We start from the raw sequence: 14,031 nt of genomic DNA, 5'->3' as shown, positions 1-14,031 counted from the left end.
AGAAAGAGAAGATGACGATAGAAAAATTAAAGTCACAATGTATATCACAGAGTTTTGTTGTTAGATTGCCATTAGCGTCTTTTTCAAGGAAGGTACGAAGGAGATTTGTCAGACTCTGTGGTACCTTTTATCTCAAGCTCCCCAAGATACATCGATCAGCATTGGGATGAAATTACCATTGTTAATTGACAATGCATTGTCGATATATCTAAAAGTCGAGTCAAATGCCACAGCAAGTATTTTCTTCTTTTCACGCATAATATATTGCACAAATTCTGCTTCATATGAATACAAAAATAAGTCTGCTAATAATGGAGTGCAATATAGTACCAATGGGAATTCCAAAAGATTTTTGGAAAACCTGGTCACCAAAAACCACATAGATATTGTTAATCAGAAATTCAGGCATCCTTTTGATATCAACTTGAAAGTACTTGTGTGTGCAATTAAAATGTGTTTTAAAAAAATAAACTCGTAAATTAACAGGAAAGTAAATTTAGGACTTCAATTTTTGTTTAAAAAAGCAGCTGTTTATGATATCAAAAAGCCTGGACTTTATTTTGTTGTGTAGAATGCTTGTGTTAAAAGTTGAAATTTTGTAAGCTTTTAAGCTGTTGATATTGGTAAAATCTTGCGATTTAAAATTTTTAGTATCCACATCTGATTTACACTACTTCTTGAATATATTGTTGCACAGCACTCTTGAAGTTTTTTCTTCACTATTGTCAATTTTTTGTGAGGAGTAAAGAAAGAGGCTTGGTTAAACATTTACTGGAACCGGCGATGTGTAATGAATTACTTTTCACGCACGTAGCAACAGGTAAGAGGGGAAGGTGGCTAGCCCTTTTTTCCAGACATAATTTTCCATTATTGAAATTATTGATTGACCCCCCCCTCTCTCGCCCTCATTTGTAAGAGGAAGAATAAAAAAGGGAAATGTAGTATATTGAACCGAAAATTGTTTATCGAAAAAAAGTTGAACCCCATCACCACCACGAAATAGAATTGTCGAGTCTTTAGCAATTTCCTTTCTTATTTTCTTGTCAAGTTAACTTTCAAGTAGGTTGAATTTTTTTCTCTTGTTGGTCCACCCCTACTTTCAAAAACGATGATATATCAATGCCTTCAGGGCGTCACAATGTTTTCATTTAAATATATAATGAATATCACATGAATTTTGAGAATCGGTCAGTTAGCAATGTAAGAGGACATAGGTGAATTTAAATGCCACTTTAGGATGACACCTAGAGCACAATAAAAGTTTAAATTTTATCTTTCTTTATTTAATCCAACATCTTCATATTGTAATCCAACTTTTATTCGCGTGCTAGAAAGTTTTACCTCATCATCTCGAAGTTCTCTGTGTCTTTTAAAAACAGGTTAAAAGGGGGTTTAATCGCAAAAATTAATCATCGCAAACTAGTTTTACTCCGGTAAATTGCGAAATAAAGTCGTAGCAAATAAAAGTTGGTTTACAGTATATATATAAGTTGATAGAGGATATTCAATGTTTTGTAGTTAAATGTGTAATTCATTTCATGAGTTGGTAGAGTGTTTTGATATTTTCAGCGAAGCACGAATGAAAATATTTTTTTAAATCCTGTCTTTTTTGTAACATACAGTAAAAGGCTAATTAGTTGAGTTGTTGAAACGACATTAGTTACAGATGGGAGATTGAAACGTTGTAAACATGAACTCTGCAATATTTAAGTTGAAGTTTGCAATCCATTTATGTTGTAATCTTATCTTGATTCATCTAATCGGAGGATTCAGGTGTACTAAGAAAATCGTTGGCTCTCTCCATTATTGTCTTAATGTTAAACAGAGTAACCACATCCTTGTAATCACACGGTACTACTTCATCACTGTAGCTGGACTGAGGGTAAACGTCGTTATCGCAGAGGTTTAGGGTGTTTGCCGCCGCCTTGCAGCGCTCTTTTACTCTTTTGTCTCTGAAGATCTGGGTGATATCGTCGATTCCAAGACGGTCGATTTTTGTCAGCAGAATGAGCTGAGGCATGTCTGATGGGAAGAACGAGATATATGAGGCATACAAACTTTGTATTTCTTTAGTATGTTAACAAATAGAGGATTTTCAGGTTACAGATATGATTTTCCGTTCCAATATTTAACATGGCTTTGTCAGTTTGGTTGCTACAACCTATATTGTATCACCTATCTATGCAAACGCCAAAAAAAAATTAAATCCAAAATATGTTTTTTTTTATTTCCTAGTGAAATTAAATTTCTTTGCAAGGTAATATAAATTATGCTTCCAAGCAGTAGAAAATGATTTTTTTTTTCGTTTTATCTACCTGGTATTCAATAAATTTGGGAAATTTGAAAGATATGAAGGTTAACAAAAGGGTAAACCAATGTTTGTATGAAATTCTTTCATAAATTTTCTTTCTCTATTTTTTTTATTACAATTTCTGATAAAAAGGGGGTTCTCAGTTTCATAATATAAAGAAGAATGTGGTAGTTTATATCAAAATAATTTATTGTGTACTAATGTTTCATAAAGAACTATATGCGGTATTAACCAACATTTGCCCCCCAAAATCAAACTTTGATGAAGTAATATTTAATTAAGTCCTTAAACAGGGGAGTATATGCTGACTTCAAAGCACTGAATAATTTCATAAGTAATGACGTCATATGTACGTAATGACGTCACAAATATGACGTAAATTTCAGTTTTTTATGAATTTTGCAGAAAAATGTACATATTTCGTCGATATTTTAAATAAAAGTCACCGAGCGCATGTGTGTTCAGGATTAATATTTTGATATAATGTGTAGAATGATAATATCAATGAAATATGTCATTGTTCCTGAACACACATGCGCATAAATTCTAAAGCTTAAATTGTTGAAATTTTGTCCATTTTGTCCTCTTTCTGAAAAAGGATATAAAATCGGACTAGTTTGTGACGTCATAAAAACAGAAATTTTGAATACACTGCTCTGGAACTATAATATTTTCTGTTAACTTATATTTCTCGTACAATTTATTGAATTCAGCACATTTCAGGAAGTTTTCAAAATTTGCCTTTTGTGGGGGCAAACATATGCAATATACCGCATATAGTTCTTTTACAATTAAAACTTTTCGACCGATTTAAGTGCCAATATATAATATTAATTGATGCAGTATGTTCCACAAAATTCATAAATATTATTATATGTAAACCATTAGATATGATATCGTTAACAAAAATCACAAATGACCTTAAAAACCCATCCAAAGGAACATTTTTTTAAACAATGTTTGTCTTCAAAACTAATCCAAAGCAACATTAATTGAAATTTTATAAAAACCCTATGCATGTTGTTGCACATACCTTTTCTGAACATTCTTTTTATTGTCTTAAATTGATCCAAAACCTCGTCCTGAACAAATACTTCTTCATCGGCCGCCAAAACGTATACAACACAATGTATCTTGTCTTTCTCTTGAGGATGTTGACGATACATTTTGTCATTCGATTTTATTCCTTCTTTGGGGTTTATCTAATAATAAAATATTTACATCTTTCAGCAAGACTATCAGTAAATCTTAATAAGAAGAGGGGAACGAACATTTTGAAGATTGATAAACATATACATGTACAATTCCAAGAAATGGAGTTTTGCATTTGTAGACTCGCAATGAAACACTGTTTACACATCAAAAGTACAGGTAACCTTCAAATCTACAGAAAATGAACCCCTGCAAAAGACGCAATCTTTTGCATGGTCTATTCCTTGAAAGCTTGAATGCTTTTATGATAGGAAATACGATCGTTGACAATCAATAAAAAGTAAAATCGGAAAGAATTGCTTATAAAACGTTATAACTCAGGTTTAAATATATAAGTTTTTTAAAATGCCTCATTGTTATGCTTAATGTCTTAAAATGATCCTCAGTTATGCAAATGTAACACCGAATAGTTAGTTTGTTATTGCCATGTTTTAACTTTAAATATATAAAAAATGTGATACTTGTACGAAGACTGTGCCTGTTTTTATTTCTTTTATCCCCTGGTTGAAAAGTGGGAGGGTATACTGTAATCGATTTGTCCGTCCGTCTAGCTGTACGTTCGTCCGTCAATCTGTCTGTCTGTTACGCTTTGGGGTACCCGTCTTTTATCCGCAACTCCTTTTAATTTTTTTTATTACATATTTTTTTATTACATATTTTAATCCCAAACATGCTTTGGGTTTTCCCGCAAACGCAAAACATGGCCTTTTTCATAATAACCATATGGGAGGGAGGGGTATCATTTAGTGAACTCATTGCTCACAGTATCTCTAGTTTAAAAGTATGTTTGCATAAAACAAAATTGCATAACGTCACAATATTTTAATTTCTAAACGGGATTTTTTTATTATTCTATTTTTTTTTTCATGAATAAAATGGACTTTGAGATAGCTTTTAGCCCATAATTAACAACAGTTCAAGGAAGGTGTGAAATGGAATTGCCTTAATAAAATAAAAAATAACAGTATACATTCAAATAAACTAGATCTACTTTAAAGGATTTGTTTTGGTGTTGTAGTACTTTTTTCGTATGGTTTTATATTTCAGTGCTTACCAAATATCCAGCTTTGATATAGCCTCTACAAATCTTTTCAATATCTCCAGTCTGCACTCCTTTATCTCCCTTTGAAAGTCCGCGGAAGTCAACAAGTTGTACAGGTAGGTTTTCCGTTTTCTTACCAGTTTTTATTTTTAGTTTATAATGTGTCAGCTACAAAGAAAATAAGCCTGTGCATCAAAATTAGATAACATGTATGTAATTATTTTTTCTTAAAAATGGTTGCAAAAAGAATAAACGTTAGAAAAATATTGAAGATTTCGTTGAAGAAATGCATTATTTTTTTTCAATAATTAAAAGATGAGGAAGTATGTAATTCACCCATAAAGGACAGACGAGACGTTCCTTAATGATAGATAAGTTTTTCTAAGAGTTTGTCATAGAAGTATTGCTACTTAAACATTTTTACTCACCAAAAATTGAGATACCTTTCCAGGCATTTCTGCAAGATACCAGGGTAGTTTTTTCTTATATAATCCTTTGAGGAAGTAAAATAGTTTTCCAATTTCAAATGTTTAAGTGTTTGGATTTTTAAAAAATGTTTAGAAATTGGTTTAGAAATCATAATGTAATTAAAATTTTAAATATTTTTCACACATTACGAAGATATACAAAACAGATTTTGAGGAACGTCTCGTCTGATCTTTCAATTCATTTTGAATTCAATTATTTCGAATTATTTACCAAAGCATATAAAGTTCATACAATTAGATAGAACAAAAATATGAATTTGTAAAAGTTAAACCTTATAAAGTACTAAATGTGTACATGACATACTCCTTCTGTTATATTTTCGGATCCCACAGCTCCATCAACAGCTCTTTTAACGACTCTTCCCTCCTGCAGTAAGGCTGTCAAGCATGCATTTACAAAGGAAGATTTTCCACTTCCGGCTTGTCCAAGAAGTAAAATTTTGAGTGATGTTTCAGTTTTATGCCAACTTTCCGATATGTTATTCACCAAGGTTTCTTTTAACTACAGACAGACAAAAATTTTACGAGTTGCAAAAATATAGCAATGTCAACGTCTTTTACTCCGGAAAATAGATGAAAATGAATCGGAGGGCTACACTAGTGCAACTAAAATTTTACTTTATAAGCTTTTAGATTCTTGTCTTACCATTATTTGTTGTAAAGAATACTTATTATTATGCTACAACGATTTATTTATATTTAAAAATATATTTATTCTTTTAAATTATTTATTAACGTTGTTTTTATAAAATTCCTACTGCAAGCTTTCTGCTTTATACATGTAGCAGACTATTATATTGTATTTAAAATCTTCAAAATAATAATAAATAAATAAAACTTTTCTTATATGCTAAAAAAATCATGCATCATTTTCTATTTTTAACTTTTGTTGAATGAATTGTGCATTTACATATTAGCATGATGTAATTTAAACACACTTTGCATGATCAGACACGATGTATAATGGCTTATAATCTTTGCATAATCTTTAGGAAAATAAAAAAAGAGCAGTATAATGAATAGAACACGTTTAAAACATGCGAAAAATTTGATCAAGTCTTGCTTTAGTCGTCTTATGTGCATGTCTAAATAGTTTGTAACATTTTTATCACCCAAAATTTGCGATATACATGTATGACCTTTTTGTGGTCAGACAGGAACTCTAAAATATGCCCCCCCCCCCCAAAAAAAAAAAAAAAACAACTCTGTGTTCAGTTGCTGAATTTTAAATTGCAAATTTAAACCTGAAAAAAAAGAATTGTAAGACAAAGATGGATAGAAACTGGGGAAAGGGAAACGTGTTTCATGATAAATTCTTTCACTTTAAATTTGTACCATCGTCTTGAAAAATAAGGTACATGTACCGTTACATGTACAATTGAAATAAATTGTTACCTGCGGAACGTCTGTCAAGGTCTCGTGGATTTTTCGCCATGGTTCATTAAGAAAATCTATCAAGTAAAATATGTTAAGATTTTAAGTAGTGGACTTCTCTATCTGAAAAAAAAAATCTTTTTAAAAAAGAAAACATATTTTTACTTGGATTTTTTTCCGCCTCATTTCTTTGTTTAGACGTCTCGTCAATTCGTTTCAATAAATCTACGAGGCAGAAAGACCAAAATGTTAGATGAGAAAAGTAAAGAAATAAATACATCTGTAACAATAATCAGCATTGCATGTGTTCATATTTATTATCATTTTTAAATCCATAAGTTCTTAATCCATAAGTTTTGCGAGTCTGCGACATGGATAGTGTTAGAAAATGATCGCAGACTGTATTCTTAGTATGTAGTAAATGGCTCTGACTGCTCTAAGAGATCATATTGAAAAAAGCAATAACGTTTTCAGATATTATCAGATATCAGAACATTTGTGCAATCAAAAGTTGAAAAAAAAAAGAGCTCAGCATACGTATAATTGATTGCATTCTTACTCTGTACCCCGTAAAACCCCAAAATGGAAATCGGAATAGATACTGCTACTGCTCCTTTTACATAAACTGAAAAATAAACAAAATGAATATGCAATGCTACGTAGTTTTTATATCCTATCTACACCTATCTACACCTCACTAACACACTTAATGACGTATAAAATTTCAATACAACTATTTTTAAGATTGTGATATTTTTAACATCTGGGTGAAACAAAAATACTTGCAAAGCTGCAACTTCTTCAAATGAGATATCCGAAGTTCTTTGAAGCACACATTCTAATAAGATATTATTGAAACAGAAATGGGTTATTTTGCATCGTACTATTGATATCCTTCAACTGCTGTAACAAGCCCATTTTCTGTATTGCATCCCTCAAACCTGTTAATTAATTAAAACCATTATCATAGAACTTGCAAAGCAAATATTTTACGGTAGATAATAATTGTATTTTTGCACAAATTTCTCTTCACTGAATATTTATCAATGATATTTTGTATGCAACTTCGTGTAATACATTTATAGGCATAGAAACTTTTCTGCTTCGCAATACAATGTAATTACCTTTCAATTAATTTTTTTTATCGAAATGAATTATATATTCTATTAAGATTTCCTTACCTTCATTTTCTTTTGCCAAATTCAGTATTTCCGTCTTTAAAACTGTATCATATAATACTCTTTTATATTAGTACAAAATATCAATGAGCTGGGTTTTTGTTGTTAATGGAGTTGATATCTTCTTACATAAAAATTAATAAACATCTTCTCACCTGAGATTTCTTCAGGAGAAACGATAGACGAACCTCCACCCATTATAACTAAAATGTAAATGCCACATTATTTAATTAAAAATATTCCGATTCTATCCTTAAAATGTAATTAAAAGCGCCAGGAAATCAAAGTAAGAACACTTCATCTTGCCTTTAAATTGACAAATATGTGTAGATATGTCGACGATGTATTATCAATTAACACAAACCACGGCTATGTCTAATTATATATCAACCAGATTAAAACAAAACGTAATATGTGCAGATAACGAACTATAATAATTTTATCAAAAATCAAATAATTTACTATTTGTCAGTATACAGAATTTGTCAGAATAAAAACTGCACGTTTTTACTGAAAGGTGTCATGAAAAATGGGTAAAAACTAACTAAAATTATAATAAAATGATTCCTGGATGCATGACGAGTTTCTGCGTTTGGCTACATTTTAAAAGATTGAATAATTGATTTTAAAAAATGCGTATTTTTATAATTCTTTTACTCCTCAATTATTTGTATTAAACCTACCTGTATTGAAATATCAAGTTCAAGTACTTGACAAGTACATAACTTTATTAAAAGGTTACGCAATGAATGAATGGAAAATATTTGGTCATTATCTTTTATAGTAACAATTTTTTGTTGGCATTTAACACTGTCCCATATGTGCACATAAAAAAATCTCAACCGATGAATTAATGAAAAAATATATATATATATTGAAAAATTTCCATTCAAGAAGGACTGAACTGTATATTCTATTCAATCAATTAGGTATGATTGAAAAAAAAATTAACAAGGTATCGGTCCTACTAAGCAGAGAACTGTAGAGAACTCTAGAGAACTCTAGAGAACCCAAGGTTTATATTATGAGTTTATATATGATTTATGCATAATTGGATAGATTTTTACTAAATAAAGCATATTTTATTCATAAAATCAATTAAAAAGGTATTTCATGGAAGTTTTCAGCAGAAAAAACGAAACAAAATAGAAGGTAAAATATTTTATGACATCTCGATCCCGATTGAATTTCAAAAAAAACATTTTTTATCGAAATAATAATATTTTCACACAATTTTCAATTATTTTTCACATTATTTAATATTTAATTTTAATGAAATGTATAATTCTTAATAATTTACTCTGATATTAAACATATTATTTAATGTCTTACTAGTTTTATTATCAAAGCTATGATGAAGTCTTAAGAGATAATAGAGTACTCTGTTTAAATAAGCAAAAAACTTGTCAAAATATACTATATTTTGATTTAATTTTGTTTTGGCATGATATATTAGTTATCTAGAATATAAATATTTCATTTACAGACAATAAATAATTAAAAATCAATAGGGTTCTCTAGAGTTCTCTAGGGTTCTCTGTTTAGTAGTACCCACCAGGTATATATCTTCTGATCCGCAAATAAAGTATCTTGTAAATATAGATCAGGTCATTCCATATCAGGTCATTACACTGTAGCAAAATTGAAATGAATATAAAAGTTAGAAAAAAAACAAAATATAAGCAATTTTTTATGGTTTGACTAAAACATTATACAAATAGTGACCAAAATTTAAAAAAAAAGTTTTTAAAAGGATATATATTAAATAAAACAAGATAAACGTTCATCAGGTCATTACACTGAATTGATTGGAATAATCTCTCATTCATGCAAATAAATGACTTATAAAATTTTATTTTTTTTTTTGGTTTTATAAAAGAAAATGACATAACATTTAAAATTAAATAATAAAAGTTTATTTTATTTGGTATTTTATCATTTATTTTTTTAAATTATGTTCATCAGGTCAATCAGGTCATAACACTCATCAGGTCTTTACACTGTGCCTTTAAGAGATTCTTTATTCCCTTTCTGATTTCACTCATGAGTAAGTTACTGACTGCTTTCTTTGCTCCAGGAAAATGGTTATATAGGTATCGGAATGCTTTCTTGTATTCATAATTTTCTAGCAATCGACAAGCATTTGCAACTGACCTCCTCACCTGAAATTGATTTTAAATCTTGCAAATAAAATTTTCCAATGCTCCATGTAGAGCCGAATAAAGGCCCCATTCTCAATTTCAAAATTCCTCCCTTTTCCCCCAAAATAAACCCACAAGTTAACTTGATTAAAAATTAAGTAAGAAAAACATGGTCAGGTTTGGAAATCTCGATGAAATGAACAAAAGGTTAAGAAACTAAGCTAAAACTTTTTTTTGTTATATAATTGATATTATTCTCCCAGTTAAAAAAAAATAGTAAAAGATCAACTTTATTCACCATTTATTTCAACATGCAATAAAATTTCCCAATAAGTAATAAAATCCACATTCGCAAAAATAAAATGGAAAATACCTGAAGCAGCTACATAGAATTGCTTAGTAAACATTTTTGCAAGAATAATACCTACCCCCCAACAACAACAAAAAACGGATACTAAATTTTTCATAAAAAATTCATTAATAGTATACCTTTCCTTCTTTAAATTTTGTCGGTGTTGTTCCTACTGGTCGTAAAACTTTAGATTTTCTTGGGGTTTTCAAAGGCGTTAACGAGTGTTTCAACATGGTTTCGGAATCTGTTTACATTGTGACGTCATATCCCACCAAAATGTCCGAGTAAGCTCTATAGCGAATCATGGATGAAAAGGATATCGTAGAGACTTTCAATTCTTTGAAACAGGTATACAAGTTTCAATTTACACTAAAAGATGAACAGATGTCCGTCCTGCTGGGTACAATGAACAAACGCAATACTTTCGCACTCTTGCCGACAGGGTATGGAAAGTCGATGTGCTTTACGCTGCCACCTCTTCTACTTGATGAGGTATTTATAACCTTTATTTTTATTTCACTCCTAATAATGTTGATAATTTTTTAATTTTTTTCTTAAATGTTCTGTTTTTTTTCTAGTTGGATTGGACCATTCAACACATTTCTGTTGTTGTGTCACCATTGAAATCATTGATGGCAGACCAAGTGAATTCTCTTACAGAAATGGGGGTCAGGGCTTTAGCCATTTCACCAGAAATGCAACATGATACATACAAAGGTGAGATTAACATTAGTAATTAAGTTATCTTCAAATTGCATATAACTTAAGAAAAAAATAAATGTTGTGCTTATTTTCTTAATATTTTTACAGACATTAAACAGGGTAAATACTCCATAGTTTTTATTTCTCCGGAGTCTGCCACATCCAAATTTTGGAGGGATATCTTCCTATCTGATGATTTCCAGAAAAGAATATGTTTACTGGCCTGTGATGAAGCACACTGCATTTCTGAATGGTAATTCAATATTAATTAAATTACTTTTAGAATTGATTTATTGGGTATGTGAGAGTTTAAAAAGCTGTAAACATTGTCATTTCATTGATGGTCTGTATGTTGACAGGTGTGAAGACTTTAGGCCAGTGTACAACAAGGATGGGGTCAATTACATAGGAAAGTAATTAATTAAATTACAATTACTTTCCCAAAACCTTCAATTAAATTACCATTACCGTTACATGGATTTTGAAATGTAATTAATTAAATTACAATTACTTTGCAAATGTAATTAATTAAATTACAAATTACATTCATACACGTATAAAAGTTAATAGTCATGTATATTCCTTTACATTTATAACAGATTATTTTACAATAATATTATCAAAAAGCTTCATACATTTTTTAAATACTGTGTCCCCTATCCTAATATATCTTCGATTAATTTGAAGATTTTCCTTACATGCTGAAGATTCTTTCCACTGGGGTATTTGTGAGAAAAATGTGCATGTAGATACTGACTGGTAGAAGGTTACAGATGATTTTACCATAATTCATATGTTTAAATTTTGGAAATATTTTTAAACTTTCCCATAAACAAGTGATAGATTTATGCTAAATGTACTTTTGATGCTTTAATTTGCCTTTATATTTCCTTAGTTCAGCATCATAGGTTACCCTCAAAAAGTGGGTATTTGACTTATTCTGTGCCATACTACAATTAAAAGTCAAAGAGTATGACTATAAAAACACCAACAGACAAAGTCAAAGCTGTGAAAAACGTTTATTTAGGAATAAGTATATGACCTCAAGACACTAATTAGCACCTGTTAATAATTTTCAACACAAGCTGAAATTATGGCCAACAAAAGGATTAGAAGCCATTGGACTTCTTTTTTTTATGGATTGATTAATTAAAAAAAAAATATATATGAATTTTATTTGTAAACTTTATAAAGATTAATTTGAATTAATATTTTTAATAAAAAGGGGCATTGTATTTAAACAACAATTGACATAAAAAAGGGAAGTTCTTTTCAAGAAATTTTAATTTTTAAAATTTGTGGTCCAAAATATAAGTTATTAATCTTTCGTAAACAAGAAATCTGTGAGCCAATGTTCACTAGTAATACCCCCGCTCTGATGTAAATAAGCACTATCATGTTAATATACACAAGTTCGATAACAGGCAAATGCACAGAAAAATATGAAGTTGACATCAGATTCATATAGAATTAATCCCACAATATGGCATGCCTTAACAAATAAAAGTTAATGAGAAAACTGCGACGAAAATTTTCTTTTTGACAAGTTTTTCAATATGACCTTAAAAAATAAATGTCAATCATAACAAAAGATTCAATCTAATCTATTGTTTTAATGATCCAGATTATACATGTACCAACATTATCCACTACATTTCTCAGTTCCCAATACCCTATGCATTTTTTGCATCTCTTGTTTATTCAATGTATATACATTCCGGTTACTTTGTATATGCACTCTGCAACTTGTTTTTGTGAAGATACCATTTCTACTAATGTGTACCTTTACAGTTTTACCACAATGTTAAACCTTTTCAACACAATTACACAATTTTTGTGTTCTTTTATTCACAAAAGTGTACAGTATATTACTATTCACGTTATCTCTATGTACATATTCGCTTTCCATTTGATTTTCCTGTTTATTTTGTGTTTATGTTACATGTATCCTTTCTATTATTTTTTTGTTAACTTTTTGAACTGTGCATTATATCCAAACTTTCTTAGTCATGCAAACAAATATGTGTATTCAGCTACTGTAGTTGTTGAATGTGTCATAAATTTAGCAGCCACCGATTGCAGCTTTTTGTTTAAAATAAACTTTTGTCACAAGGTAGATAATGGGTAACTCCATTGAACAATATCGTGCTGCAATCGGTCTTTTTTATTTATCTGGCAGATGTACATCAAAAACCTGTTTATGGTCGTTTTTTCCATGCGCATGTTTTTTGCAACTAATGAAAAATGTTTTTAGAATACTTGCTCATTGCTTGACATCCATTACCCTAAAATCTGTGTACATCAACTTTTATTTACAATTTTTCACATTCGTTCTATTGGCATGTGGTAATATTGAGGTCAATCCGGACCCGATTGAAAATGTCCTTGACATTCTACACCTTAATATTCGTAGTATTAGAAACAAATTAGATTACTTAAACTCTTTCGTTCATGACTTCGATATTTTATGTTTTACCGAAACCCATCTCGACCAAACAGTAAATAATGACGACTTATATTTGGATGGGTTTTATAATATAATACGAAAAGATAGGAATTGTTTCGGGGGAGGTGTCATGATCTATTTTTCTAATCAAATACGTGTTATTAGACACTATGATTTTGAACCGTCTGACATTGAATGTATTTAATTGAAATTGATAACCATACCTCTAAAATCTTTTTATGCTGTGTATATCGTCCTCCGAACTCTGATAGTGGTTTTTGGACCAAACTGTCATGGTGTGTTGACAAAATGAGTGAAAAATCGGATAACATAATTTTAGTCGGTGATATTAATGTTGATCTCCTTAATACTCCACAAACACATATCATCCATGAAATTATCTCAACACGTAACCTTGTTAATAACATCCACGAACCTACAAGAATTACACACACGTCGAGCACGCTCCTTGACCCAATTTTCACTTCAGTTGATGTCCAAGTTCGTGAATCGGGTACAATAGTAATGGACTCTTCCATAAGTGATCACAGAGCTACCTATTTAACGCTTTCTTCTAACATAAATTACAATCGATCTTACAAAAGAAAAATTTGGGCTTATAAAAGAGCAGACTTTGATAAACTAAATTCTTTAATTGAAAATTGTGATTGGAATAAAACTATAAACGAGGCTCAGTCAGTAGATATAGCAACGGAAAATTTTACATCTGAATATCTTGCATGTGTTCGCGAATGTGTTCCTGAACAAACGGTAACCATACGTCC

The 14,031-nt window shown here is 30.2% G+C and overlaps 2 protein-coding genes across 2 annotated transcripts; one reads left to right on the top strand and one right to left on the bottom strand.

Moving 5' to 3' along the window:
• Nucleotides 1–1,702: 1,702 nt before the first annotated feature.
• Nucleotides 1,703–6,994, bottom strand: LOC134255119 (interferon-induced protein 44-like). Its single transcript, XM_062737638.1, has 7 exons — nt 6,965–6,994; nt 6,593–6,652; nt 6,449–6,504; nt 5,358–5,555; nt 4,578–4,733; nt 3,345–3,513; nt 1,703–2,022 (listed from the first exon to the last, which is right to left on the bottom strand). The coding sequence occupies exons 1-7, from the start codon at nt 6,978–6,980 to the stop codon at nt 1,757–1,759; spliced, it is 921 nt and encodes a 306-aa protein (XP_062593622.1). The 5' UTR covers nt 6,981–6,994; the 3' UTR covers nt 1,703–1,756.
• Nucleotides 6,995–10,155: 3,161 nt separating this feature from the next.
• Nucleotides 10,156–11,180, top strand: LOC134255118 (probable ATP-dependent DNA helicase RecQ). Its single transcript, XM_062737637.1, has 3 exons — nt 10,156–10,590; nt 10,677–10,815; nt 10,909–11,180. The coding sequence occupies exons 1-3, from the start codon at nt 10,402–10,404 to the stop codon at nt 11,055–11,057; spliced, it is 477 nt and encodes a 158-aa protein (XP_062593621.1). The 5' UTR covers nt 10,156–10,401; the 3' UTR covers nt 11,058–11,180.
• Nucleotides 11,181–14,031: the final 2,851 nt, after the last annotated feature.

This window comes from Saccostrea cucullata, unplaced genomic scaffold (genome assembly GCF_032062105.1).
Source record: "Saccostrea cucullata isolate Sc308-1 unplaced genomic scaffold, CSIRO_AGI_Scuc_v1 ctg963, whole genome shotgun sequence".
NCBI classification, from domain to species: Eukaryota; Metazoa; Mollusca; class Bivalvia; order Ostreida; family Ostreidae; genus Saccostrea; species Saccostrea cuccullata.
This window is presented reverse-complemented; position numbering and strand designations above follow the sequence as displayed.

Coding starts and splice junctions, on each gene's coding strand:
- LOC134255119 (XM_062737638.1), bottom strand. Junction 5,556..6,448: donor CCTTGACAGACGTTCCGCAG/GTAACAATTTAT, acceptor GTCTGTCTGTAG/TTAAAAGAAACCTTGGTGAA. Junction 4,734..5,357: donor CCGAAAATATAACAGAAGGA/GTATGTCATGTA, acceptor TTTTCTTTGTAG/CTGACACATTATAAACTAAA.
- LOC134255118 (XM_062737637.1), top strand. CDS start 10,402: ATGGATGAAAAGGATATCGTAGAGACTTTCAATTCTTTGAAACAGGTA. Junction 10,591..10,676: donor CACCTCTTCTACTTGATGAG/GTATTTATAACC, acceptor TTTTTTTTCTAG/TTGGATTGGACCATTCAACA. Junction 10,816..10,908: donor GCAACATGATACATACAAAG/GTGAGATTAACA, acceptor ATATTTTTACAG/ACATTAAACAGGGTAAATAC.